Source organism: Opisthocomus hoazin, chromosome 13 (assembly GCF_030867145.1).
Source record: "Opisthocomus hoazin isolate bOpiHoa1 chromosome 13, bOpiHoa1.hap1, whole genome shotgun sequence".
Taxonomy (NCBI): Eukaryota; Metazoa; Chordata; class Aves; order Opisthocomiformes; family Opisthocomidae; genus Opisthocomus; species Opisthocomus hoazin.
Genome location: NC_134426.1, coordinates 14,956,510 through 14,984,350, shown reverse-complemented (window position 1 = coordinate 14,984,350; position 27,841 = coordinate 14,956,510). Strand labels below are relative to the sequence as shown.

The window sequence follows — 27,841 nt, the reverse complement described above, 5'->3', positions numbered from 1 at the left end:
TTAGTCCATTCTACAGTAATTAAATTCCGCTCATGGAGTTATCTTCCAACATTTAAATACAGCATGTACATTTTTATACGTATGTTATATTTTTATCTAAATAAAAGCAATATATGGCTCAGAACAACACCTCTTTCCAAGGGTAGTAACTCAGAGATATGCATTTACAGAACAGAAAAAACAGACATAAATATCAGGTTTTATTCAAAACAGACATAAATATCAGGTTTCTAATAAAGTGACTCTCCTTACTTATATTTAAAAGGAAATTGCAATGAAGGCACTGATGCACAGAATTTACCAAATAATTAATTTTACAATTATTTAAATGCCCTCTTTTGATACTACTAATTACCCTTTTCTGCTTTTTGAAGGCAAAATTCCAGAACCATTCCCTGAAATAAGTCCCAGTGTTAAAGATAATTTGATTTGGAAAACCTGATTCATATCTGCCACCAGTACCTGAAGTGGGAGAGATAGAATGAAGAAATGGGTATCAGTCTTGGCTCAAGAGAAGCCTCCCTGAAAAGCAACTACCACTCAGAAAATTGTGGTCTTTCTTGTAAATCTAGACAACTTTCACTAAGTTGGGACTGTAACATGATTTGGAAGCTGGTCTTTGTCTGCCAGAGGCTCCTGCTCATTTCAGAGCTGCTGTGAACCCTTTGCCTTCAATAAAGGGCAAGGTTTTAACAAGAGACACTGCTGCAGCTGGCTCTCAGCTTTTGCTGAGTTCTCAGCTCAGCAGGGGCTGGATAATCAATCCACTCCAGGAAGCAACTTGATTTCTCCTTGTGTAGTATAGTGTCACATTTCCCGATTACCACCAAACTGCATTTACAGTTGTGGCAGTTCCCATCAGTGGCTCCTGACCTAAGATGATACATTCAGATGCCTGCAAAGACAAAGATGGAACAATGGCAGTAGACCTGACTGGCAGTATGGTGTATCATTACGTATCTTCTGGCGATGTGTTTTGATTTATGTGGAATTCTCAACAGCAACGTTTTATGTTTTGGCACCACCAAGAGCTAATGTTGCTTACTGCTACAGTAAGTCTCTAAATAGAAATGATGGTTCTAATAAAATGCTTTCTATATAACCCTTGTTTTTAGTCCCTGCTTTTTAGAAAGTGTCTAACTGCAAACACTGAAGAAAAAGCCCTCACTTCCTTTCAGGGCCACATGGATAACTTTTTTTTTAAAATCGCTTTTCCCCCCCCTAGAACTTTTATTCCTCCTCCATTGAATGTTTTCTGCTTACGTAGCTAAAATTCCAACCCTACTTAGTAAATGCTCTGAGTTTGGGAGATAGAACCTAAAAGCAGTCAGGTGTTTACATGTAACATTAGTTGTAGTTTACATCTGTAAGTCTCAAATTGATATCTAAAATGGTATGTACAGCAGCCACCAAACCCTGAGGCAATTTTGCTATTTTAATTTAAACCTTTCCAATCAACTTCAGTTGTGTATCATCATGCACACATCTGAAAACTCCACCAGCAAAAGCAGGCAACTGGTAAGTTCCTGCAACAGCCTGCTAGAGATCTAGCCACAACTGAAGGTTAGAGTTAAAAATAATGTTCAGTATAGCAAGGACTGAACACCAAGTGTTATTACTGAATTATGCAGTTCCAAAAGGGCTAAGAAGATGACCTTAGCCAGTATGGACAAATGGTTAATGATTAATAGTGATCTGCAAAATTTGGCAACATTTATTTACTCCTGCTATGTTTTATTCTCCTGTAAGTTTCTATTATGATCCACATATTCACAGGATGATATCTAGCTGTCTACACACGTAAGAGAGAGAATTCTTTAAAGGCAGTCAGATGGGTCAAAATTTAATTAAACCAAGTCCCTGGCTCATTTGATTTGAAAATCTGTAAAATGGCTAGCAAAATTAAATTAACTTCTACAGTGATGTTCACAAAGTTGTTTAGCGCACCATATTAATATCTTTCATATGGATTCAATGATTTAGGACTTCAAAAAGGGTTGCGTGCATGTGAAAATACATCTTTGCATTTTTAGAATTCATGCACACGCACTCAGGAAGGCTTTAAGCATTCATTTAATTCTTTTTTTAAGCACCAGTAATGTAACAGAATTCCCACAGACAAGATATTTTCCAATAAATGTAAATGGTACGTTTTTTAAATTGATAATTTCTATCTACTGAAATTTCATTTTAAAATTATAATTTTCATCAATTGGATAACTTTAACATTCAGATTAGAAAACTATTGAAATTATAATAGAAATAATAGAAATAAAAGTAACAAATCAGCATAAATTCCCTTAGGGTATAAAAGATTTAGAAAACTATAAATATACATAATAAACATAAAGAAAGCATGTAAAAGGTACAATGCCCTATACTTCCGGCAAGTCAAAAACAAATTCTCAGCTTGGATTCCTCTATTTAGACTGAAGCATTTAAAAGCTAGATGCCCGACTGATGTAATCAACCCAGCTTCTGTTTATGTCACTGGAGATAAATGGACATGACCAGAGCAGAACTCATCTCATCCTAAACTAAGCACCTATCATATGTCAGACTTTTTGCCCCTTTAGATACTGATTTTTCTCCTGCTATACCTCATATCTACCAAGTCCATTTCACAATATTACCTAAAGGCAAACAATACTTGCGTAAAATATCAGAAAAAGCAAACTACTTCATTGTTCCTTGCATCACCCCAGGCTTTTTTATTCACCACCTGAAAGCAATGTCAGTGTACGTTCAAGAAGCAGTGCCTATGAGCCTAAGCTCAAAGACATATTAATACATAATGTGTGGAATACACAGCACAATGGATGGTGCCCTTACTTGCTCATTTGCCCCCTCCTGCACCAGTGCTTGCAAGGAAAGGAGAAGGGATAAAACAAGTTTCACAAAATTTGTACCTCCTAACAGCAGAAAAACTTTCTACAAACCCTGTGTGCTGTGAAATCAGTGTACCATGGTGAAGAGCTGATCACCACTTTGAACAGAAGAGGACAAAATGAATTTTTGATGCAAGATTCTGAAATACAAATTCAACCGTACAGTCCACACAACCTATATCTGGAGCAGGTAGCCTTAACTTGCACAAAACCTAAGAAAATTAACACATCTAGTGGGACCAGTCCCATCAATACATAGACAGGCCTATTCACAGATACATTATGTTAACACGGGGCGTTTCACTTATTATCTATGCAGAGCACTTTCTGTATTTTGCCTAAGTATTCTCACTATTATTACACAATTTGTAGTTTTTAAAAGTGCAGAAACAGCTCTAGAAAACATAGATGTCTCCACCAGTAAAAAAGATGACAGTCATAACTTTTAAAGTTTTCTGATAGAACCCAAAGAATAAATTCTCATAGGAAAACTAACTAAAGAAAATTAGAATGAGCAAAAATAGAAAAGATATTGTTTTAAAATATAATTTTCAAGGAAAATGGAATAAATCTGGAAGATATTACATAGGGAATCAGGTAAATTCACCCATGTGCTTTGCCTATTCGAGTATTTAACTACTGAAAAAATCCCTACCTTCAGGTAATTTTGCCATCATTTCAAAAATCTGATGTGTGTTCTTCCGACAGATATCTACTGGATCATCCAAAAGCTCAGTGAGGGTAGAAATCACTTCATATTGTATCAACCCTTGCCTACAAACAACAATGGAGGACAGATTTAACTAAGCATAATAAAACTCATACATATTTTTGACATGCTTAATCTTAACATAATACTCTTATTTACACTGCAGGTATCTTGCCAAAAGTTAGAAATTCTATTTTTATTTCACACTTAAATATCTTTATCACTTCCCATATAATTCAGTAAACTCTGGAATCACACCTACCTGCCAAGATTATGCATAGCCATTATATGGAGGATTTGTGTTGTTTTTTGTCGGACAGTACTGTCATGATGTAGCAGCAAAGTCTTCAGGTTATCCAAGATTCCTATAAGACACAATAGTTCATTTTAACATTTCTTACCTTCAGCATTAATTTAAAATAGCAATACTCATTTTTATCTCACAATTTGAAGTGCAAACATTCAGAATTTTCATCCTGTCCTGACCATGAAACTCTCATTGTCATATCTCAAGCAGAGAAGAAACTTTCAAGTTTCGAGGCCTACTGCCAAAAATGCCATACTACAAACAAGCTGCTGACTTCTGTATCAATTTACATCCTAATCTTGCAAATATTTATGAAGTGACATAACTCTAAAAATAACTCAAGTCAGTGGAGCTATTGATGTTTTTAGAAAAGCATGTGTTTGCATGATTGACGCCTATATTTTTTTTAATTTTCTTAAGGTGTAGCATGGGCAGTGTAAAAGCACACAGTGTTGCTTTTCACACATAGAATAAATTTGGTGGATCATTAATGATTATGTGTATACGCACATAGCACTGACCAGAAAAGAACCCCAAACAACAACCTCACATTGTTTCAGTAGTCACTGTTGTTAATGTTCCACTGTTAACTATTGTTAATCAAACAATAACTTAGTAAATTTCGAGCATGTTTATTGGTATCCTTTACGAGGAAAAAAATATGAAGGAATTAAATGGGGAAAAAAGCAGCGGCAAACTGGAGGACTTCTTCAGTGTTACATAATGAGCTATGTAGATACTCAACAGACAGTTAAACATTGTGAAGATAAGCTTGTGTTGCTTTTTTTTTTCCAAAATGCAAATTTAGGATTCTTCCAAGTGCTGGGATAAAAACTCTTCAAAATAGTGGTGGCCAGATATAATCCTGATGAGTATGATAAATTTGGTTATATTGTCTCGTATCTTAATTTCTCATGAAGTTCCAGGGGTTTTTTGTTATAGACTTATTCTACAATCACTAAGATACTTCCAAGGAGGAGTTCTGCATAAAAAGCACTGACGTTTCATCTATCTGGTAAACTTGTATCTGGATGTGCCACGCTATCCACTGCTGAAGGAATGAATGGCAAAAGACTTCACAGATTTTGCAAAAGAACCTGTAAACCTTATTTAAATATATTTTTATTAATTATTCATTAAAATGTTCATCAGAGTTTTTTGTCTGTTATTATTATGGGATAAGAGTATTTTGAGCACCTCAAACATGAAAAAAACAGGAAGGCACCACCGTAATGAAGGGAAAAAAAAAAGGGATTTTGCTTTTTTTCCTGCTCTAAGATAACTAAAAGCTTTTTCTTTTCCCTTTTCTAAATAAAATATGTTTTGTAGTTTTATGTTATTAGAAATTCATAAATTCACTGCTTTGTTTTTTTCAGAAAGGTTCATGGATAATAGGATTAGAAAATATTACGGGCAAATGAAATTTAACTAAGGGGCAAGGGGTGGTGTTGATGGGGTGTTTCTAATGTTGGACTAATTAAGCTGTATTTTTTTTATTAGCCTATGTTAGGAATTAGCTAAAAATCAGAATAAACAAAATTAAAAAAAGATTCTGCGCTATTTTTATATTTAGGGGTTGATAAAACCTATAGTGAACCATTGATAAAACCTAAAGTGAGGATACTGTTAAAATAACTGCCATGTATATGGCATTATAATACTCTTTATCTTTTTAAGGTAAAACAGGCAGAGATCAAAACCAAGAAAATTTTCATGGCCATTTTGTGTCATCAAAGATATTTCAAGGAAAAAAGCAGTGCACAAAAATAAAGTGTGGGGGTTTTTTTCCCCCCACGGTCTCCAAGCTTATGACAACAGATCACTTACCTACTTCTATTGCCTGGTAGACATTTTCTGGGTCATGGACCAGATCACAGAGCGCCATCAATGCCCGCTGCTGAGTCAGCAGCTCAGGAGACTGTAACTCCTCGTTCAGTTTAGGAAGGGCCCTCTTTCCAAATGCAATAGGAGCTTTTGTGGGATCTGTATCAGGGGGCAGGTTGGCTGAGATACGAGCATGTGCCATACTAAATTTTCCTGGGAGGGATCCTCCCTTATCCCTAAAAATACTCCAGAATGACTGTACCTGGTGACTGGACAGACAATGTGCCAAAAAGGCAACTACTGACTTTAAACAGTGCACTGTGTGTGTCCCAGAAGAGCTATTTTAGCACACGCTCATTGTTAGGAAGCTATGAAAGAAGAGGCTGGAATGGTCCACGGTCATCAGCATCAATGGCTGTTCCTCAGCTGAACTGTCTTATCTATTTTAATTCTCCACTGAACGCTGTAAAAAAAAGAAAAAAAAACAAACAGAAAAAAAAAATAGAGAAAGCTTAAAATTGCAAGGTGAGGGAGGGAATGTTTTTCAAAGGGTTAAAGTGCAGTCCCGAGCCAGAAAAGGGGTGCAAAATAATATTAAAGGAAAAGCAAACAAAATGCCACTTTTTAAAAAAACAAATCAACGTTCTTTTAAAAGGGGTCTAGTTTAAACTGGCCCTCAGAATTCGTTAAGGTCTGAAAGAATCGGTGATGGCTGACCTCCCGCTTCCCTCAGTAAGGAAAACGGCTCAGCTAACAGAAGCATGCAACCTCCAATACTGAAAACTGCTCAACAAAAAAACAAGCTGCAAAGTTAAAACAACTACTAAACAACTGCACTTCTCTCGTCAAAACAAAAGAAACAGATTAAATAATCGCAGGCGCCCCGTCCCACCAACTCGTCGCCGCCTCAGCCAGTCCCCGGTTCCCGCTCCGCAGCTCCTGCTAGCTACGCCATCGCCTTTCGCGCCCGCGTGCGCCAGTTGCCACAGCAACCAGCTCTTTGCGTACGTCCCTCTCCGTGAATAAAAACTACGCAGCCAAGCACACTGAGCCCGGTCCTGCGTCGACAGCGTAAGCACCGCTTTTGACGGTGGCTGCTGTGAGACAGTCGCGTCAATGGCGTAGTTGGCGAATTGGGAGCCGGGGCGCTGCTAGCGCGGGGCTGGGAGCGCTGCTGTCGAGCCCCGTGGGCGCTTGGCCTGAGGCGCGGCCCCTCAGGGAGGGGAGCGTGTGAGGAGAGAGGGGGAATGCCGCCTTGGGGTTGCAGTGTGGAGGCCGTGTTACCTCGCTTCTCTGCTAAAGCATGGAGGGAAGCTGTCTTCTCACCCCCTGCTTTTCAAGTAATTTCAGCTGAACAAAATTGAAAAATTTCAAATTGAACAAAATGGTGGTCGAGTTAATAGCAGAGATACAGCAGGCGAGTGCCTTCAGGTACAAGGGTTGAAGGGAGCTTAGTAGCTTTGGACTAGATTTTCTTTCAAAGTCTTCTCCAGAATGTAATTACAAACAGCTAGACTGTGTAGCAGGGGTTTCTGTTATCACTATGTAGTTTCACATAACTGTATTTAAAGACTTGGGCATCTTTTTCTGTATGATTCTGCTAAAAAGTAGAGTGTTGTTCAAAGGACGGTACACGGAGAATGTATCATTGCAACGTTGCTAGCACAATTTAAGGGTGCTCTGGATTGTCAGATGTGATCTGGCATCAGGAAAGAAGCAACTCTAAACAGCTTGTGCTATGAAAGATTATGGCCTCAGTGCAGATAGAGAAGTCATTGAGATGGTTTTCATTATGTTGGAGTAACAATTATAATAATCGAAGTTCTTAAAATGGATTTTACAAAGCCAACGTCACTCTGATCAGCTGGATTAAAATACAACACAGGAATAGATTCTGGTCTAGTGATCTTCAAAATCCATAAAAGAAAAATTACTACTTTAAAAAGCATTTTCTGGAAAGGATTCATTTTTCTGCAACATTTTAAAGCGGATTATTTAAAGCAGAGGTTATTTTCATAAATTACATTAGACTTCTACTGACTATATGTTCATAAAGTTTCGCCTTATTTCAGTAGGAAGAACATGAACTTTTCTCAATGTAGAAGCAGCAGGAGAAGACCAGAGACCTCTCTGGTCCTTCAGTGGTAACTCTGCTGTCACCCTTTTGGAGTGAGTTGTTCTGTCTTGTCTTTCACCATAGCTTGGAATACTCAGTTGGGTTAGTGGTGATGGCATTAACTTATTTTATGTACAGCTTCTGAATGCCTTCCTCAACTCCTTTGTCTATCCACAGAATCTGCTTGTGCTACTGTTCCTGCAACTTTGATGTAAGGAATGTTGTGATGCCATGGAGACACAATATTCCCAGTGCTCCCTGGTGACTGAATCCTCTTCAGCTCTGTAAGGAGAGCAAGTCTGTAGCTCAGTACTGATCATTCTCATTATTTTTAGGAGCTTTGTACTTCTTAATTAAATAATTGATCTTTTTTCTCTAATGGTGTGGCTAATTTGTTGATTTGGTAAATTGGGATATGTTCTTGTGTGTGTGAGATTTAAACTAAATATACTAAATGTAAGTGAAGATGGCCTCTCAATTTTAAAATGTTCCTGTTTTGTTGCCTTGGTCCGTCCTGTACTTTGGATTCACTGAGGTTGCTGAATTGATTTTTTTTGTAGCTTAGTTTGTGAAAGAGCACTAGGAGATGAGCAGTGAGTCAGCCTATGTACACATGACATTTTACATGCTCAGAATGTGTTGAAATCTAACTAGGAGAATATGGACAAAGCAAGTTGGTGTTTGAAACTCTTACCAACTAGCAGAGCTTTTCTTTTTGTTTTCAGAGCTATTAAGACATTAACATTGCCCTAAAGTCATTCTAACTTGCCAAAAGGGCAGGACCACACCACAGAAAGAAGTCTAGATCTCCTAGTTTTATATGGTCACAAGTAGCATGATAAGTAGAACTATGCATATGGTAACAAATGAATACTGTAATGTCACCTTCTTTGGTGAATAACCCATCAGCTGCAAATCAGGATCTTTGGGGGGAGGTGGGTGTTTCAGTATGATTGAGATCACATGAGTGCCTGAAGTGATTTAAAAGCAATTCCTCACAAAAGAGAATAAAACACTAATTCTAAGTAGTGGACTAGCAATTTTGCTGAGCATTATTTTTGGCAGGCTATAAAACACAACTTTAGGGTTTTTGTTATATACTTACTCATTGTTTAAAATTACTTGTCCAAATTGATTTTTTTTTTTTTTAACATTTTTAGTCTGCAGGAGGAATGGGAGAGGCTTGTCTGCTGGATATTAAGTGGTCCAAGCCTGTTCCTGTGTTATCCAAATATGACTATTAGAATGTGAGTGTTTTCTTTTGTCCTGAGATTTGGAAATTTAAATCCTAATGAAATAAATAGCAAAATCTTTTAGAATTCTAAATTACAATCTAGCATACTAAATGCTGTCTAAACTAATGAGTTAATTAACAATACTTGGGCAATACAAAAGAGCTGTGTGATTTCTTATTTCTTTAGTGTTTGGTATGGTAGAGAGCAAGATTATTAATGACTAGAAAGACATTTATTTAATTCAGAATGTCTCATTAGTGGTGTGCACATCTTGCCTCTAAAGCTAGAGATAAAATCAAGTTGTAATTCTGAAAAAAACCCTCAGGAGTTTCTTTATAATTACCACTATGCTTAATATTAGCGCTGTAACAGGGCCCCACTCTGCTAGTTCCTTGACTGCTGGGTTAATCCTGTGCTTTGTATCCATATATACAACTATCTTTGAAGGAAATGGAACTATTTTCTCATACAGAATTAGGGGACCATTGGGTTTGTTAAGGAACAGTTTCTGATGAAAGGAATCTGTATGGCCACTAAAACCAGTTTGTTCTTTTAAAACGAGGGCCTTCTGTATGGTTAAACTACTCCAACTCTGCCTTTCCCGTCTGTGGGAGGAGGGGAGGAACGGAACTGTTGCAAGCCTGTTGCTATGGTCACGCAGCGGCAGGCTGAGCTGTTTGTGTGGCTGGGATCTTGCTGCATCAACTGCTGCACGGTGAGTCCTTCCGTACGCTTTGCTACATGATGAATGTTCTTGTTAGAAACATTCTTTTGAATGCCAGTAAGAAATTGGTGCCCTATTAAGGGTCCCCTCCCCCAACAACCCACGAGGTTTCATTGCATAACCAAATTGATATGTCTCCAGTGGGATATCTAAATGCATTTGTGATATTCATGTGAACATTATTCTTTCTCCAAGTCAGCCTATCTACTGAATTTATTCTTTGAGATGATGATGAAAGTTTGATGTTGTGCCAAGAAATGGGGCAGCTTCATCTTTCCTCCTTTCTTCTGACCAGATGAAATCTGGTATCCCCTAACATTTATTAATGTGGCTAATGCAGAGGCATTTCAATGATAAGCAACATTTTTAAATTAAACACTGCAAAATCCTTTGAGGGCTAAACTGCAAGCACTTATGTTAAATTGAGTGAACAATTCTTTGCCCTCCCAGTGCCTTGTAGTTTCAGAAAGCCACTGGTTGCTACTACAGCTATGCCCACAGAAGTGATCGCTTTTACATAACAAACAGGTTTTCTTTAGCGCAAATGAAGAGCTTCCAGTTGTACTGAAAGCAAAAAAAAAAAAAAGACGAGTCTGCAAGAACTGTTAATTTTTTTTTTTTAATATGTTTTCCCTGTATTGAGGCAATTCCTGAATACTGTTTCTCTTTACACCTTTCCTGTCTGGTAGAATTTAATTGAATTTGGAGGATGAAGTACAACCTAATGCATTTGGTTCCCCCAGTGAGCAGGGACAGAATAATCTCCCAGTTTCCCAAGGTAAGCATTCTTTATTCCTCTGGTCACAGTAGGTAGCACCTGCCATATTGAGCTATCTTTTCCTTGTGCTCATTAGTATTTTAATTTAATGTACAGTTGTTGTCTTCTGCTAAAATTACAAATTGTTTGAGGATTTCTTTCAAAGGTGAATGTGACCTCATATTCCCATTCAATGCTTATACCTTCAATAATAACCTTCATTTCTTCTTTTAACCTTTACAGAAAGTGACTCGCCACAAAAGTGTGATAAGATCTATCTTTTTGTTTCAGCAAACATTAATAATTACATGCTTAAAGAGTTTCTACATCGAGGGGAAATAAGGACCATAGCTGATATTAAATACGCAAAAAGTCTAATTAGATCTACATGGATGTTTTGGTTGAAGAATTTGAGGGAATTTTCATTTTGTGTTTGTATAGCAACCTTAGTCATACCACAGATCGAATGTAGTAGACACTGTAGAAACATACACAGAAAAGAGCACTGATGTCCCCAAAGAGTTTTGGACTTGAAGTGTGATAGCAGAGGTAAGGACAAGGAACGACCATTCTGTTTTTTCAGTTTTTCAGAAGATCCTTTTAAGGGAGTTAGCATTTTTTCTGAGTTTGATCTCAGCCACATGTTTTGCTTTTAATTTTATGAAAACTACCACAGCTATTTGAAGCAAATAAAAGGCAAAATATGTTTTCCTCATCTTTAACTAATGCCTAATTAAAATAATAGAATCATAGAATGGTAAGGGTTGGAAGGGACCTTAAAGATCATCTGGTTCCAACCCCCCTGCCTTGAGCAGGGCCATCTTCCACTAGACCAGGTTGCTCAGAGCTCCATCCAACCTGGCCTTGAACACTGCCAGGGAGGGGGCAGCCACAACTTCTCTGGGCAACCTGTGCCAGTGCTCACCACCCTCATGGTGAAGAATTTCTTCCTAATCTCTAATCTAAATCTGCCCTCTTTTAGTTTACAGCCGTTCCCCCTTGTCCTATCACTACACACCCTTGTGAAAAGCCCCTCTCCATCCTTCCTGTCGGCCCCTTCAGGCACTGGCAGCTGCTCTAAGGTCACCCCAGAGCCTTCTCTTCTCCAGGCTAAACAGCCCCAACTCCCTCAGCCTGTCCTCGTAGGAGAGGTGCTCCAGCCCTCTGATCATCTTCGTGGCCCTTCTCTGGACCTGCTCCAACACATCCATGTCCTGCTTATTTTGGGGGCTCCAGAGCTGGATGCAGTACTCCAGGTGGGGTCTCACGAGAGCGGAGTAAAGGGGCAGAATCACCTCCCTCGACCTGCTGGGAGGTGATTCTGCCCCTTTACTTCACTCTCGTGAGAAAACTACTACTACAAAAAGTAGTAATAAAAACAATCCTATAAAAGATCTAAAAGACTTTGTAGTAATAAAGACTTGCTGGTGGTGTACTCCCAACTGCGTTTGTCTTGTGTGTCTTAGATTACTGGGATAATTTAAAGTACTTGCTGTTGTACAGAATGATGAGCAAATGTATTTGACTGCGGAAGTTTAGCTACTGCTCGGATGCAAACAGTCAAAGGTGGAAAATGATGGCGTCATCCAAAGGAGTTTTTACAAGCGTAACTGTAGGGAAGCCTTACTGCCTCCTAACCCAAGCTATCCCTTTTCTTATGCTAGGGTATCCCTGTGCTTGACAAATTCTTTGAGTTAATCTTTTTATCTATTTTTTCCTTGCTGATCTGACTTCTTGCAAAGTATATCCCAGTAGCTGTTCTTTCTTATTTTCAGTGGTACACGCCTGAGGCCAGTCTGCAGTTCAAAGAGCACTTCCATGCACAGGTCAGGACTGCTTGCCAGCAGAGCACTGGAACAACCGGGTGAGTTTGTAATAAACCAAGCATGCAATGAAGAAAGTATTTTAAGCTCTTTATAGCCTGCTTCCTTCATAGACTTTTCCTTCCTCATTCCTCATCTTCCTTACTCCAGCATGTTTCAAGGCAGCTAGGGCCATGCACATGGCAGTTCTCTGACGTGTTTGACAGTAAATAAATAAAGCGCCTCTTCTTCCCATAAGCATCAAAGATAATTTTTCTGCTGACATAAGTAGCATGAGAAAATAGCAGTGTGGTTTGGCAACAAATAGTCATTTAGCAATTCTGAACTAAAATCTTAGTTCAAAAGATTAATTGACTGTTTAAAATTAGTGCTGAATTTTGCACATGCAAGTCAGTATGGCAAAAAAATTCTAGAGCAGTTACAAGGCATAGGGTACATCTAGCCTTGCTATATTGTCTGTTGGTGTTCCAAATGAGCAGTTAATAAAGGCTTTGGGGAGGATATAAACATACAGCAGTTCTAGGTTGCTTGAAATACTGAAGAATCTTGCTTTAGTCTTTTAGAATGCTGATTAAAATTAAAATGTTTGCTTGAAGTGTAGCAAAATTGTAGTAAATGTATAGCATTGAAAAATCAAAATAAACTGTTTTATGCCCTTGCAATATTCTTGAAGTTGTTTTTTTCACATGATTTTTCTTCCAGAACTATTACTTGTACTGATTTAATTTCTGAAGCAAGGCAAGAAAGCTAAACGTGTTAGAAATCATCGCTATTCATTTCAAATAAATATCTGTATGTTTTAGTGATAAATGCTTCATAAAGTGGAGCTTCTATGAATACTGACAATTAGCTCACTATTGTTTCAAATCTAGAGTTGTTGATTACTATGAGACTAGTCATGATATTCATCTTTAAATGAAACATTTTATTCATTTCACTAGCAAGTCTTGCAAAAAAAAAATTGAAGTCAAAGTATGTGTCAGCAGCTTAGGAGCCCATGGCCACCCAATTAGTGTTGACTGGCCCACAAAATGCCTTCTTTTTTTCTGAAATATTAGTCATGCAGCTTACCAGTCAAGATTTGGACTATTTAGAATAGATAACTTGGACTCAGCATCACATGGAAGCCTGATATAACCAGAAATAGTATTCAATAAAAGATTAATTCATTTTTTTAAAAAGCCATTCCTTGATAAAAAATTAAGTTAAACCTCTTAAGCCATGTTTGTAGCATGTGCATGGGAGATGTCAATCCAAGTTTAGGTCAACAAATACACTTGCATTTGCTTATCCACCTGTATCTCTTAAAAGATACGCTACATTTCAATTTTAAGAATGCAGGCTGAGTCACCTAAAGCCCATCTGCTGTATTCTGTGGGAGGACCCAGAGCAAAGAAGATTATTTGCATGAAGCCAGCTTCAGATTAATAATATTCCAGGTAGTCAGAAAACCTATTGTCTCCAACCATGTGGGGTTTTTTCCCAGAAATAACTTCTGCAGTGAGTTATATTTTATTATCAGTAGCTTCTTGTTTCTGAACTTAGGACTTGATTTGTACTATTAAGGTCAATGAGAAACTTTGATTAATTTTGATGGAAAGGATGCAGGTACTCTATGGCCTTATGTGCAAACTGACAAATGTATATATTTGTAGTCAAAACAATTTTAATAGAATAGAATTTATGTCCCACTGGATTGTATTTAAGAAAAAAATATGTACAGTCAGAAACAGATTATTTCTGCTCCAGAGGTTTGGGGTTTTTTTTGTGACCGTCTCTTTCTTACAATTTAAGACTGATCCTGCAGCACAGTGCCATTTAGGTAAATTAGAGTCACAGGTACATGTGCTCATCACTTGCAATTTAAGGATCTAAATCAGAATTTTTAGAGAATCTTGAAATTTCTACTAAAAACATGTAATGTTTTCAAATGTTTATAACAGGTTGAAAATATCCAAAGTGGTTGTGGTAGGAGACGCGTATGTTGGGAAAACTAGCCTTATCAACAGGTACAGTACATCTCAGCTGATGGTTGGATTCTGCTCTTTCTCAAATAAATGTTATAATGTTTCCATTCCTGTCCATTCAGGGTAGTAGAATCATAGAATGGTAAGGGTTGGAAGGGACCTTAAAGATCATCTGGTTCCAACCTGCCTGTCATGGGCTGGGACATCTTCCACTAGACCAGGTTGCTCAGAGCTCCATCCAACCTGGCCTTGAACACTGCCAGGGAGGGGGCAGCCACAGCTGCTCTGGGCCCTGCTGGCCATGCTTGTCTTGATGCAGCCCAGGATATGGCTTGCTTTCTTGGCTGCAAGTGCACATTGCTGGCTCATGTTGAGCTTCTCATCCACCAGTACCCCCAAGTGCTTCTCCTCTGAGCTGCTCTCAGGCCACTCTCTGCCCACCCTGTTTTGAACTATGGTTTTGTTATTAAATGAAAGACAAAACAGGATCGACACACCAACAGAAAGTCATGCTCTGGCACTTCAATCAGTATATGTTATATTCTGAGCTATTTTTATCCAGTCAAATATGACATGCTGTTTCCTTAAGAAATCCCGTCTAAAGGCTAAACAATCAGAAGGTACAAAACAAAAAGTCTTTCCAATGTCTGAGTCTTGGTTTCATGTTTTCTCCTTACTTGTAGGATTGTTCACTGAAACATTTTGAAGTCATCCTTGTGTGGGTACCTGTACTCATTTCTACAGCTGAAAGACTGTAGAAGAAGCTCGAGTTTTTCCATAGCTTACAAAATAAGATAGATAAAATGCAGAATGCCTGTAAGAATAGTTATTTGATTCTTTACCGGATGTTGAAAATAGCTCTTAGACTTTTTGTGTCAAAGTCCAGTGAACAGAACACTGAATTTCTGTAGCTTGTGATCATTGTGACAGATTTTTGTCTATGTTTTATTATTATTTCTTACACGTTCTTAAGTATATATGGTAAATTTTTAATCTCATTAATTAATCATTTAGGTCATTATTTATGACCCAAAATATATTCCCTTCTAACTAAAACTGTAAGATACTGTATCTTCCTGGACCATCCAGGTTTTTTTTATTCTGATTCTCATGTCATCCTGAGTGCTTACTAGATGGATATGCTTTCTAGTTTGCTATCCAGTATCTCCTTTTTTTTTAAATTAGTTTCTTTGTGTTTTTATATATGCTTCTGCAATACATAGCCTTTCCACAGCTAGTTAATTCTTTTCTTCATAATTTACCCTACACAGTGTTTTACAGTTATTTGTAGCTCAGTGTAACAAGTATTTAATATTTTTTTTTTTTATTGCAGATTTTGTAAAGATAATTTTGACCGAGGCTACAAGGCGACCATTGGAGTGGATTTTGAAATTGAACGTTTTGAAATAATTGGAATACCATACAATCTCCAAATGTAAATTGAAACAGCATGGTTAAGTATTGCACAGAGTACAATCACAGCAGAACTTGAAATGCTGCAGGCTCTAGTGGAATAAAGATTTTTTAAAAAATTGCACAAAGAATAATGTGATCTGAAAAACAGGTTCTGCACCTAGACTTGCAGTTTTATTACTTTCTTGTATTTCTCATCCCTAAGAAATATTATAATATATAAAATGTTCATCTTGGATGTCTTGTGCCATTTCAGTGGAATTCTGCCTTTTGTACTCCAATTTCTTGAAAGAGGAGTGTAAGCTTTTGCCACAGCCAGTGTCCAGTTCTAGTGTTATACCATTGTCTCATTTGAGTTTGGTAGGCACAATGAGCACTGAACTTGGCTTTACTGGGAGTTTTATTCCTGCAGCCATTGAAATTAATGGTAAGGTGTCCAGTGATTTCAGCATCTCTTAATTAGAGACTAATTGACTTTCCCCAAATCATAGGAAGATTGGAGTGTTTTTATTAGAATGTGAACATAAAATCTTTGATTTTCAGCTTGGTTTATCAGACTAGTGGGAATCTTGGCCTTCTCTCACCTGCTTTGGTTCTGCTGAAGGATGTCCTTTGGTTTTTCCAGTGGCTAGCAATATTGTTCTGTAGAGGGCATTATTGAATCGTCTATGCTGTAGTGTGACCTTAAGCAGAAATAAGATGCTTTGCAGGAAGTATTTTAGTGCATGAATCTTAAAAACCTTTTCACTTAGGAACACATTTTCTGTGAGATATCGTTGATATAAATAGATGGCTAGTGGGATTTATTGAAAAATACTTAGAAATACATTTCCCACTGATTTCAGTGCTATTGTGCTTTTGAAAATTTTGCCAGGCACAGTCCTTTTGGAACCTGAGTCCCTCTAAAAATGTAGACTGTGTATCAGTACTTTGCCAGCTGAACCAATAAGGTTCATGAGCTATTGAAGGTCAGGCTGCATTATCTGCAGAATCTGCAGTGGCTGGGTAGAATATTTCCATATGATAAGCACTAGTGCCCCCTTTTGCTGAGAGATTTCCTTATTAGATAAATTTGCAAGTAGCCATGACTAGCAGTACTAGGCTATAACAAAAACCCAAACCTCTGTAGTGCCGGCAGTAGCCAAGAGGACTGTTTATCATGTTCTTGTTTTTCTTTAATGGTGTCACTAGTACCTGGTGAACTGAGCTGTAGGTCTCTAATTTGTAGTGTATGGACAGATACCATATCTAGCAGTTGCAAGATTCTAATATGGGCTAACATGTGATTTAGCTAGTATTAGCACAGAAAATTTTCAAAATTAGATTGCCCTAGAAATGCATGCAAATGACATACATGAGGAAAAAATGCTTTAAGACAAGGATATGACCATGCAGAATATGAATATATTGAGTTCAAATGTCTTCATTAAATAATAGAGCTTTACTGTATTTCAATCTGTAGCTAATGAATAACAGCTTCCAGATGGTAACACTTTTCTGGTATCACATTCTTCTCCACTTGTACCAGTCTGCTGCTTCATTAGCATGTTTACTCAGGTTACACTGAGTTTCATTAATCTGAAATTTCTTTTTTTTTTTCCCCGTTGCACAGATGGGACACTGCAGGTCAGGAGAAGTTCAAGTGCATTGCATCTGCTTACTACCGAGGAGCAGAGGGTGAGAACAATATTCATTTGATCCTGGCTGTGACAGGAGGTTGTACTTTATATGAAAACATATATGCATATGTGCTCCTTGGAAGGGTACCTGTAGACATAGTGTGATGGAATGGGTTATCCATTATGGGAGAGAAGAAGGGACTAAAAAGCTCATGAATTGAGATGTTGTCACACCTGCAAACTCTAGATGTTCTGATGATGCAGTGATAAAAATTAGCACTTGTGTCTAGGGGGAAAAGAATTTGGGTTTGAGTAAGATCATTGCTGAAGTTAGAAGCGGATACTTCTGGCATTGCGTTTGGTAAGAGGCAATTTCTGCAGGAATTAAAATGGTCCCAAAACAAAAGGAGTAATAGCACTACAGACTGCAGACTACAAGACTAAATAAGGTTGAAGACTGAGGAGCTCAGTCTTCCTGGGTGCTAGAGGAGGAAGAGGAATGAGCAAATGGATAGTCTTCCATCTCCTCTGTGTCAAATCTGTTCTTGCACTTTGTGTGTAAACATATTCTGTCTGTTTAACAAGATGAGCTGGAGAGACTTCTGATACACTTTCTAGCTTAATTACTTTTTTTCTGTTATTGTCTTTTATTGCAGTTATAATAACAGTGTTTGATCTGGCTAATATCCAGACTCTGGATCACACCAAGTAAGTTTCTGTATTTTGACTTAGCCTTTAAAGCTTTTACGGCAGGTTTAATTGCCTTGGATAGCCTGTAGTTGCTGAGAACTTGCTGGATCATAAGTGTATTTTCTATTGAGCTAAGAAATTAAGAATGACAGTCACTTGTTTGGATTATATAGGGTGGGATTTTTTTCTGCAGAAGATGCAGAGCATCTATTTGAACTACTTACCCTTGACTTCCTTTATAGTCAGCAGAGAGGAAAAAGGTACTTCAGTAAGAGCTTGATCTTCCAAAACTAGACATGCAGGAAGAGATGAAGTGCACCCCAAAAGCATCCTTTTTTTTTTTTTTTTCTCCTTTTGTTATAAACAGAATAACAGGCTGGGATCTGATGTAAATGGTGAAACTGATGAGATGCATCTCATGCATAATGTGTCAAGAGTCTCTCATTTTCTAGGTGCACTGCTAGTCCGAAATTATTCTCTTTCTCTGGTTTCTGTGGTGATTCTGTTGGGAGGTAGGCTGTCGAAAAGAGGGAGCGTTAAAAACTCAAGGTATATGTAGATATAACTGAACTCACTGGTTCAGATACTTGTAATGGTTTGGTTACAGCAGCACACTAATTGTTATGAGTAAACTTGTTCTGCTTTTAGTGCAGACTGCAAAACCCTCTATGGATCTATGATCCACATTGTTGTTGCCAGCTCAGAGTGTATATTTTTCTAACATACTATAGTGACTGTAATGCAGGCACATTTTTCTTTACAGCCTGTACTCTGTCTTATATGGATGTGTGTTAGGCTATTTCCTTAGACTACTGCTGTGGCACTTAGCTCATTTACATAGGACTTTGTAAAATAATATACATATTAGTGTCTCTGCTTGGCTGAAAATAATTGAAGCCTGTGAACCTGATTTCCCACACACGCACACATTCCCTTCCCTCCTTGACTTATGTTGGATGACTCAAGAGGAATTTGACTGCCAGAGTAACAAAAATATAAAAGCTTGTGAGACAAGAATCATGCAGCCTTCATAGGGAGCTGTTTTATAATGCTGAATAGATTATTTCACTCTTCTTTATTCCCATTTGTATCTAATCATCTGCTATGTTGTTCACATCTTTTCCTCTGCTCCTTGTTTTCTTACTCCTGATCAAAACTTTGCCCCCTCCCTCCCCCTTGTACTGATAAATACCCTAAGTGCTAAAATCATTGTTGAATTTGCACTCTACAGTGGGCATGTTTGAACTTTTCATTAGAGGAAGGCATGTATTGAAAGGAGTTGGAGTAGCTCCTGGTCTCTTTCTATCTAGAAAAAACAGCTCTTTATTATCTCATAGAAGTTCATCCTCCCACTTTTCTTGTGACCCTGTTATCTGTCACTTTCTCCTATATTCCTCAGTCCTTCTGACTGATTCGCTCATTTCTTTTTTGTGTTTCAGACAGTGGCTAGAAGATGCATTGAGGGAGAATGAACCAGATTCCAGCTTCATTTTTCTAGTTGGAACAAAAAAAGATCTGGTGGTAAGTAAATTGAATCCGGATAAGGAAATCGGCTTTCTCCTAGTTCCTCGGATGATTTCCCTTACAAGCTCTACACAATGTTGTTGTGATAAAAGCCTTGAGGAAAAAACCTAAACAGAGAGGAAGAAGATCACAGATAAGTAGAACAGCACACTTGGAACCAATTTAAGAAGACACCTTCTGAAAAAATGGTTCGTGAAATATCCCTATTTCCATTCCTTGAATGACATTTTCCAAGCACATACAAACAGCTGAAAAGGCAGAGAAAAGTTGGGTACACAAAAAAGCAGAGTACCTAATGATCTTGAAGGTTTCGATGGTTTGTTTTTTTAGGGACAGTGTGTTCATTATTCAAGAACATGGAAGAATTCTTACTTAATTGAATGTGATGTCATTTGCAGAAAAACAGGATACAATGCACTCACTCTATACTGTTCAGAGTCTTGTGTTTGTCTTTCTCTTTTTTCTTGTGTCTTCCTCTATCAGTTCTTAAAGATTTCAAAACAAACTTGCTTCTTCTGATGTTTAGTTGATTTTTTTTTTATTTTATTTTTTTTTAATTTCCCGACCCCCCACCTGCCACACTATCACTTACGCAGTTTGTTTCCTGCCCTTCACTGAAAACAAATCCCAGAAAACTGCATGTCTTGTCAGTCTTTCTGGTACTTTGTGCTGCTTATGCTGCTTTTTCCGAGTTGCAGTAAAAGCTAAATATGCCAGACCTTTGAGGATGCAGACCTGAAGTCTTGTCTAAGCTAGAATTCCTTCCTGTAATTTAGCTTCTGTTTTTAGAATGCTAGCACTTTCAACTGAAAGGGAGGCAAGAGCAAAGCCAAGGGCTGTAGGTTCTAGGTGGTACTTTGGTATGAAGCTAGTACCTTTCTAGCTGGATTCACTCTACTTCTCATCTTGATGTCACATCATCCTTTCCAAATTTTTGGAGTTCTTCTCAATTGTGCAGGGGTTCCCCATTATAAGACAATGCACAGAAAACTGTACAAAGACAGACAACTGGTATAATCAATCACAAATGGGCTAGAAATTGAAAGCAAATATGTGACATACTGATATGGTCTATCACGGAGAACAAATGAAAGGGGAGAAAGACCTGAAAACTAAGAGCAAGAAAGCAAAATCTGTTGAAGGGGCAAGAAATTTTAGTCTTAAAAAGAGATAAAAAAGACCACAAATAAAAAGAGGGGAAGGCCGTTGTGTTACAACATAGTAAAAATAAATGGAGTAGAAAAAAGGATCTGAAACAGAGACAAGAAAGATTAAACCAAAAGAACCATTGTGATTAGTTGATCCTGCAACTCTTCTGCTGGGAATGATGGGGTGACAAGGACTTACTTAAAAACCAGTAACTGCACTGTTATCTTCATTGCTCCCCACCACACTAAATGGTTAGATACAATAGTCACGCTTGTTAAATGGTTTTATTTCAATGCTGTGGGAGATGGAGACTTCCATTTTACAAGCAGTACTAAGTACTTGAATGTTCTTGCAATCATGTCTGATTGCACAAGGCAAGGCCAGAAACGCCACTGTGAAAACTGCAAGCATCACAGAATAGGTACTAGCAGTACTTCGATGTTATTACCAGCCCAGATACAATTCTTACGTTAAAGTTATTCCATGTTATTTCCTCAGTCAGGTGCTGTGTGTGAAAGGACAGAACTAGATGCCATCCACCTTGCCAATGAGATGCAGGCAGAGTACTGGTCGGTTTCAGCCAAAACAGGTAAGTTACTGCAAAGGATGTAAAAAATGGTGTAACCACGAAGGCTTACGTAAAGGTGGGAGGAAGCTGAAGTTCCTCATCCCCCCCATTCCCATGCAGGTTTTTTTGTTGTTCTTGCATTTTGTTGCTATTCAAAACTTCAGGTTTATTAATGGTTGATTTCATTTAGGCTTGCACTGTCATGTTTACAGCAAGGAGTGCTTGAGCTGCTGTGCAGTGTCTAAGCATGTTTAATTGATAGGTAGTTACATAAATACACATGCACTGCTACATTAGCAATGAAAAAAGATTATACCACAAGCTCTCTCTGTTGCTGACTAAAAAGAAAGGTACAGTACAGGGTACAATATTCCAGAGTAAGAAAATGAGAAATTCTCTCTGCAGTAATCAGACTGGAGGACAGATTGTTGGAGTGGCCTGTTCTGTCAGTATTGAGCAGTGATCTGTTCACAGATGTGCTTGTTATGCTTGATCATGTGTTGATGTGGAGTTGTAAAACCACATAATTTCTGCCCTGTTTCCTAGGGGAAAATGTCAAAGAGTTATTTTCAAGAGTTGCTGCTTTGGCCTTTGAACAATCCATGATAAAGGAGCTGGAGAAAACTGCTGGACACATGACCCAAATTGGGGCAGGAAACCTCATCAGTATGTTAAGTTTTGCCTTTTGTGGGTATTTTCCTGTTTTGTGCATCCAGCCCTGGAGCCCTCAGCACAAGAAGGACATGGACCTGTTGGAGCAGGTCCAGAGGAGGCCACAAAAATGGTCCAAGGGCTGGAACACCTCTGCTGTGAGGAAAGGCTCAGAGAGTTGGGGCTGTTCAGCCTGGAGAAGAGCAGGCTCCAGGGAGACCTGATTGAGTCCTTCCAGTACCTGAAGGAGGCTTATAAGAGAGCTGGAGAGGGACTTTTTACAACGGCATGGAGTGATAGGACAAGAAGTAATGGCTTCAAGCTGAAAGTGGGGAGATTTAGATTAGATATAAGAAAGAAATTCTTTACTATGAGGGTGGTGAGGCACTAGAACAGGTTGCCCAGAGAAGCTGTGACTGCCCCGTCCCTGGCAGTTTTCAAGGCCAGGTTGGAGGAGGCTTTGAGCAGCCTGGTCTGGTGGAAGATGTCCCTGCCCATGGCAGGGGGGTTGGAACTGGATGGTCTGTAAGGTCCCTTCCAACCCAAACCGTTCTATGATTCCTTGTTTAGAGTCTGAAGGATTGGGGAGGTTTTTCAAGCATTAGAGCCTGTTTCAAACACCTGCAAGCATATTCATGTTCTTGTCTACCTGAGTTCTAGCATATAGGAGTGGCTGCATGCAGCTTTTGTTACCCTTGGATTTGGATTATATGATTTCTTGTGAATTTATTTTATAACTTTTTTGTTTCTGCAGAACTGGAAAAGAACATGATAGAAATTCCAGAAGGCAACACTCGAGTCAGCCTGAGTTGCTGCTAACTGTCAACTGTTTCTGCAAGCGCCATACTTCTCTGTAGTCCAGCATAGAGCACCTGCAACAAATAAAACCCTCAAACCAGAAATAGAAAGTTTTGTTTTTGGAAATGAGGGAGGAAAAACTTATCCAGACTTGCTTTCTGAGAGCTCCCTTGCTGCTGCAGGCTCACTTGTGCAAGATGGTACAGTTGTTACATAAATTTATCTCTGTGTAGTGGAAGCGTAACATCCTTGTCTTAATGCAAGAAGACATTGCCAGTGCCATGTGCTCACCTGTCTGCCAGAAACACCTGTAGTCAGAAGTTGTGTAATTTTAGTGCGTTGTTATTTGATAATTCTCTAGATGCCTTAAATAGTGAAGTCGCATTCTCATGGGAGCAGAAAACAAATGGCAGTTCAGAATAAAGGGTGCTATCGATATGTTTTTGCCTTTTAATATCATAGTATAAAATAACTGACTTGCTTTTATGCATTCCAAATATCTTAAAACTGTTCCAAAAGAAGTATTTTTCAGTAACAGGTATGGAACTACACAAACACAGACTGCATAGTTTCCACTGTGGTTTCCCCATCCAGGAAAAACCTGTACTATTTTTTGTTTTCCTCTTGAGAATCAGAGCCCAGTATTTAAATATTCCCAAGCCTAGGAGAAGTCCAGGTAGGAACTTTGTTCTTTTATCCCAGCTGTCTAATATTTTTAAAATATTACCAGGTAAGCATGCTATTCTTTTTCCACTCTCTTGAATAAGAAAGAATGGTCACATAGATGCATGGCATGGAATACATGAAATCTAATTTTTCTGTCTTCTAAAGAGGATGCAGAATCCTTCTCTGGATTGATCTTCATGACTGTTGTCTACAATGCAGTTCTACTTTATTGCTAGGAGTAATGACTTTTTCATTTTATTCTGACTGGGTTTTTTTGCTTGTAGTGATGTAACATGATTCTGGAACCATACACAGTCTCAGTCATGAACTCGTTCATCTCTGTCTGTGGTAGGAACTCTGAGCTGGTAAGGTTAGATTTGATACTGCTGCTAAACTCTCAGTCACTCTGTCTGCTTTTACTGGACAAGATAATTTGATCACTAGATGCTGGGAGCAATTTGCCCCACTGCTTAATAGAAGAGTAAAGGTAGAGAAAAAGTTTTGCCATTTTGTGAAAAGACTTGTAAGTGTATGTGGGTTTAGAGGGATGCCTTTTCAAATAACCTTTAACATAACCTTGTGCAATTAGTTCTTTGGAAATCACAACCGTTGTTTAATGGGGAGAGATTGGCTCTGGGTACCACTGAATTTCATCAAAGTAAAGCAGCTTTACAATGCTATTCTGCTCTTTGGGCAACAACGACTGATACCAAAAGATACTCCAGTTCTAAAAGTCATTCCTGCTGATAAATGACATTGCCAGAAATTTGAATGGCAAATAATGTTGCCAAAAATTGCTATAACAAATATTTGGCCAGTATTTGTGAAATTGTGTTAGTATGATTGCTTATGATAATTAAGTTTAAACTGCAAAAGTACAATAGGAGTGAAAGGGAGACACACATTTTATTTCCCTCTATTTTTTCCAACATCTCACTGAATTTGAATATTTAGTTCTGAGTATCTAGTTAGTTATATTTCTCTAAGGATAAATGAGATGCTGTAAATCTTTTGCTTGCACTAAGCTGTACAAATTTATGGTCCTTCAAAATTACTATAAGCATTCAAATGCAAGAATTAACGAAGGAATCAAAGTGGGACAACAGACAGACTTCTCTCAGCAGCTTATAACGTCTGTCAGCAGCTTATAACTCCATACTTCTAAGGTTCAAATCCAGCATTACATGTTATGCTGGCATAAAAAAAAAAAAGGTGGAACATCTTCTATAATGCTCTAAATTTCATACTGCAACAATTTTAAATAGAAGGACAAAAACCCATGGACAGTTACAAGTTACAGTTTAAGATATTCATTCAGTCATTACAGAAACAACATTATCTGGAAAACTGATTATAACAGAACCTTGCAGATTTGAGCTGCTGAGAAAATAAAGACTTTTCTTAATAAATCTATGCATCAAACTGAAAATATTCTAGATTTTCTGCCATTTTTCCCCCTAAATTGTTTGATAGGAAAAAGTGGAGAAAAGAGGACTTAAACATCCTTTTTATTACCTTTATTTTCTTATGACATGAGTTTGAGCAGCTTCATAGAATATGATGAATAGAGGAACTCTGTGTCTTCTGTTATTGGACAATCTTTACTTTGGAAAATGTGCCAATTCTGTTGGCAAAGACGCAAATGTAGCATTTGGTGGAGAAAATGAATATGTGTGGGTATGGAGGGAGTTATTATCCCAATGTGTAATATTTTGACCTTTTGATGTTCTATGTATTTGTTCATCTCCTAAATCTGTTTCACGAGGATGACAAATATACACTCGATTTGTACCACGTGCCGCACTGAGTGGGCAGCCTAGCCATGGTCTTCATGTTTACTGAGTTTGAATAAGAGTAGAAAAGATGGTTCACTACTGCAGCAAATCATGTTGTCTAGGCTACAGTGCAGACATGTTAGCGTTTACAGCTGCAAAATGACTCTGTAACAAATCTAAGAAAAGATCAGGACTCCAGGTTTTTCACCCCCCAAAAAAATATATCTCCTAAGTGTTTCTTTCATTGCTGAGCTCAATTATTGTACAAAGTCAGAGATGCAGTCTCTTCAGCAGTGGAATCATGTTGCTTGGCAAATCAACTGGGACAGTTGTTGCTAGTTATTCAGTACATTGCTTGATGCCATTACTGGTTTGTATCTTCTGAAACTCCAAAAACTTTACGTACAAGTGCAATATTCTGTTAGTCATTAACTGTCACTTGACAATGGTCTGACCCCATCTGATCTATGATGGATGCTTTGAGACTAGGGTTTTTTTGGTTGACAGGGTTTTCTGGTTTTTGTTGTTGGTTGATTGGTTTTGTGGGGTGTTTTTTAGCCACACTGAGACTTTCACTGCGAAGAACTCAGTATTAATAACTGATCATCTAAAATGAATCTTGGATCATGTTGGAAATGATGAATTGCTTAGAAAAGCACAAAGGAAACTAACTTTGGTGGAAAAATAAACATAAATTTGCAAGTTCTTAAATGTTTCTATCTGTTTAAGTTTTATCTATGCATGTTACTTTGTTCTATCAACAACTTCATTGGCTTTGAAGAAGCCTTAATGTTTTGGAAAACAGTGTGAGAACAACTGTACTAACTCTAAACACAGGTGGGCTAAACCATGATTTTGATACCAGTTGAAGTCCTCGCAGTGATTGTGGCAACAGTTGCAGTGCCACCTTTCTTGTGGAATTTGCAGCTGAGAAATTGAAGTGAGATTTGGCGGCAGTCTGAAGCAAAGTTAAAGAACAATTGTAATAATCAATTTCCTGATAGACTTACTAATGTTGTGCTGTTTCTTGTCTTAAGAAGTAGAAGCTAAGGAGTTAATAAATTCCTGTTTAAAAAAGTATGCATATCTCTTTGAGCAAAACAACTCGTAATGGAACAAAAGCCGTTAAAGAAATAAGTCACCTGACAGGCAAACGTCATTTCTTACTATAAAAGCCTTTCCTTTTAATTTTTGATAATGTTGTTTCTGCCTTTTGAGTGATTATTTGACACTTAGGATATTATTATTTATATTCTTACGGGTCATGTGAGTCAGATCATTCTGAATCCTCTTGGTTCCCAGTGCAGGCTCGGCTCCTTGTGGTACAACCAGAGTGCATTCTTCATGAATACATCTGTTCCCCTCTGTGTCTTTTCAGGTTTTCATCAATAGTTAGAGATTATTCTAGGGAGTACAATATAATGCACCAGCAAGTGAATGCTATAAACTCCTCTCTGTGTTTCATCCTCTGAGTATGCGAGTTAAAATGAAGTGTTTGGCAAGTTGAAGTTGTAGCAGAATTTGCATTTGGTAGTGGAGATGGTTGATGAGTTTCTTGTATTTTTGGCAAGAAAGTTGTTCTTACAGTGAGAAACTGCCATTCTCTGAATTCTAAGAAGGGGAGTTCCCATTTTTATGTGTTCATAGAATGATTTAAACTGGATCGGACTTCTCAAGATTTACTGGCCTTGTCGAACTCTACTATGGAGTGCTGATTTGTGTTACAAAAATATAGTTTCTTAGTTTCAGCCACAGATTAATCAGAAATCATGTTTTAGTTCTCTTCAAAAAGACTGTGCTTATGTGCTACCATTTTTTGTTTTCTTCTTGCAAAATCCCTGATTCTCTCGTGTGGGATCATGCTGAAGAAACCGTTCGAACTGACAGCTCAAGGGCTTTTCGGCCCGAGCCGCCTGGCTCCTCTTTCCCACACGAGGGAGCTCTATTGTCACTGTAGGACTAGTTCCGTTTCTACTGAGTTGCATTTTGCAAGCTGTGGTAGGCCGGCAGAGGAGATACCTGTCTGCAATTTAACCCGCTCATCACAGGATTCTCAGTCTCAGATCACAGGTGTGTGTCTGCCACCACAGCTGTAATAAATGTTGTCTCCTATTAAAATAACACTCTGCTGAATGCATAAAGTATCGGCAAGAATTCAGAGATCCCTTCAATTCCCACTGGAATTTCTGATGTTGTAGTACCTCAATAGATAAAGCGGATGCAGTTGTTTAATAGTATATTTACTAGAAGTTAAGTGTGCATACAGAAATCCCTTCTCTGACGCATCGGAATTCTTACTCCCTCTGGAAATGGTACAAATGTCAGAGAAGTGAACCAAATAGAAAAACCTCTAGACAGAAAAATCAGAACTGTGAGACTTCAGTGACAGTAATGTATGAATTCAGAATGTAACGCCATGATGTAACATACTTGTCATTATTATAAGCACGCCAGTACAGTCTTAAACTTCATATTACTAGAAATACATTGCATCTCAGAATCTCATTGTTCAAACTGGCACTAAGGCAAACGAATAACAGTACCAATGGTGAAAAGCAAATTTTTTATTTCTGTGAAAGATTGAGATTCTTTGAAAGATTTAAAGATTTTATTAAGATTTAGATTAAAATCTGTTTTC

The 27,841-nt window shown here is 38.0% G+C and overlaps 2 protein-coding genes across 3 annotated transcripts in view; one reads left to right on the top strand and one right to left on the bottom strand.

Moving 5' to 3' along the window:
* RSPH14 (radial spoke head 14 homolog) overlaps window positions 1-6,702 on the bottom strand; it is a 112,500-nt gene extending 105,798 nt beyond the window's left edge. The window contains exons 1-5 of one of the 2 annotated variants that reach the window (XM_009933198.2): window positions 6,621-6,702; window positions 5,991-6,191; window positions 5,732-5,887; window positions 3,860-3,962; window positions 3,544-3,662 (exon numbers count right to left, since the gene is read on the bottom strand). In XM_009933198.2, coding sequence (XP_009931500.2) covers window positions 3,544-3,662; window positions 3,860-3,962; window positions 5,732-5,789 — 280 coding nt within the window. In that variant the 5' untranslated portion in view covers window positions 5,790-5,887; window positions 5,991-6,191; window positions 6,621-6,702. Of the gene's footprint in view, window positions 1-3,543; window positions 3,663-3,859; window positions 3,963-5,731; window positions 6,192-6,620 lie in introns of both variants that reach the window. The other variant, XM_075435069.1, reaches the window with a different exon arrangement.
* Window positions 6,703-9,029: 2,327 nt separating this feature from the next.
* On the top strand, window positions 9,030-27,820 carry RAB36 (RAB36, member RAS oncogene family). Its single transcript, XM_009933199.2, has 12 exons — window positions 9,030-9,091; window positions 9,642-9,794; window positions 10,493-10,581; window positions 12,336-12,424; window positions 14,327-14,392; window positions 15,684-15,785; window positions 17,376-17,440; window positions 18,039-18,090; window positions 19,512-19,593; window positions 21,244-21,334; window positions 21,860-21,979; window positions 22,719-27,820. Exons 3-12 carry the CDS (start codon window positions 10,513-10,515, stop codon window positions 22,781-22,783), a joined length of 801 nt encoding a protein of 266 aa, XP_009931501.1. The 5' UTR covers window positions 9,030-9,091; window positions 9,642-9,794; window positions 10,493-10,512; the 3' UTR covers window positions 22,784-27,820.
* Window positions 27,821-27,841: the final 21 nt, after the last annotated feature.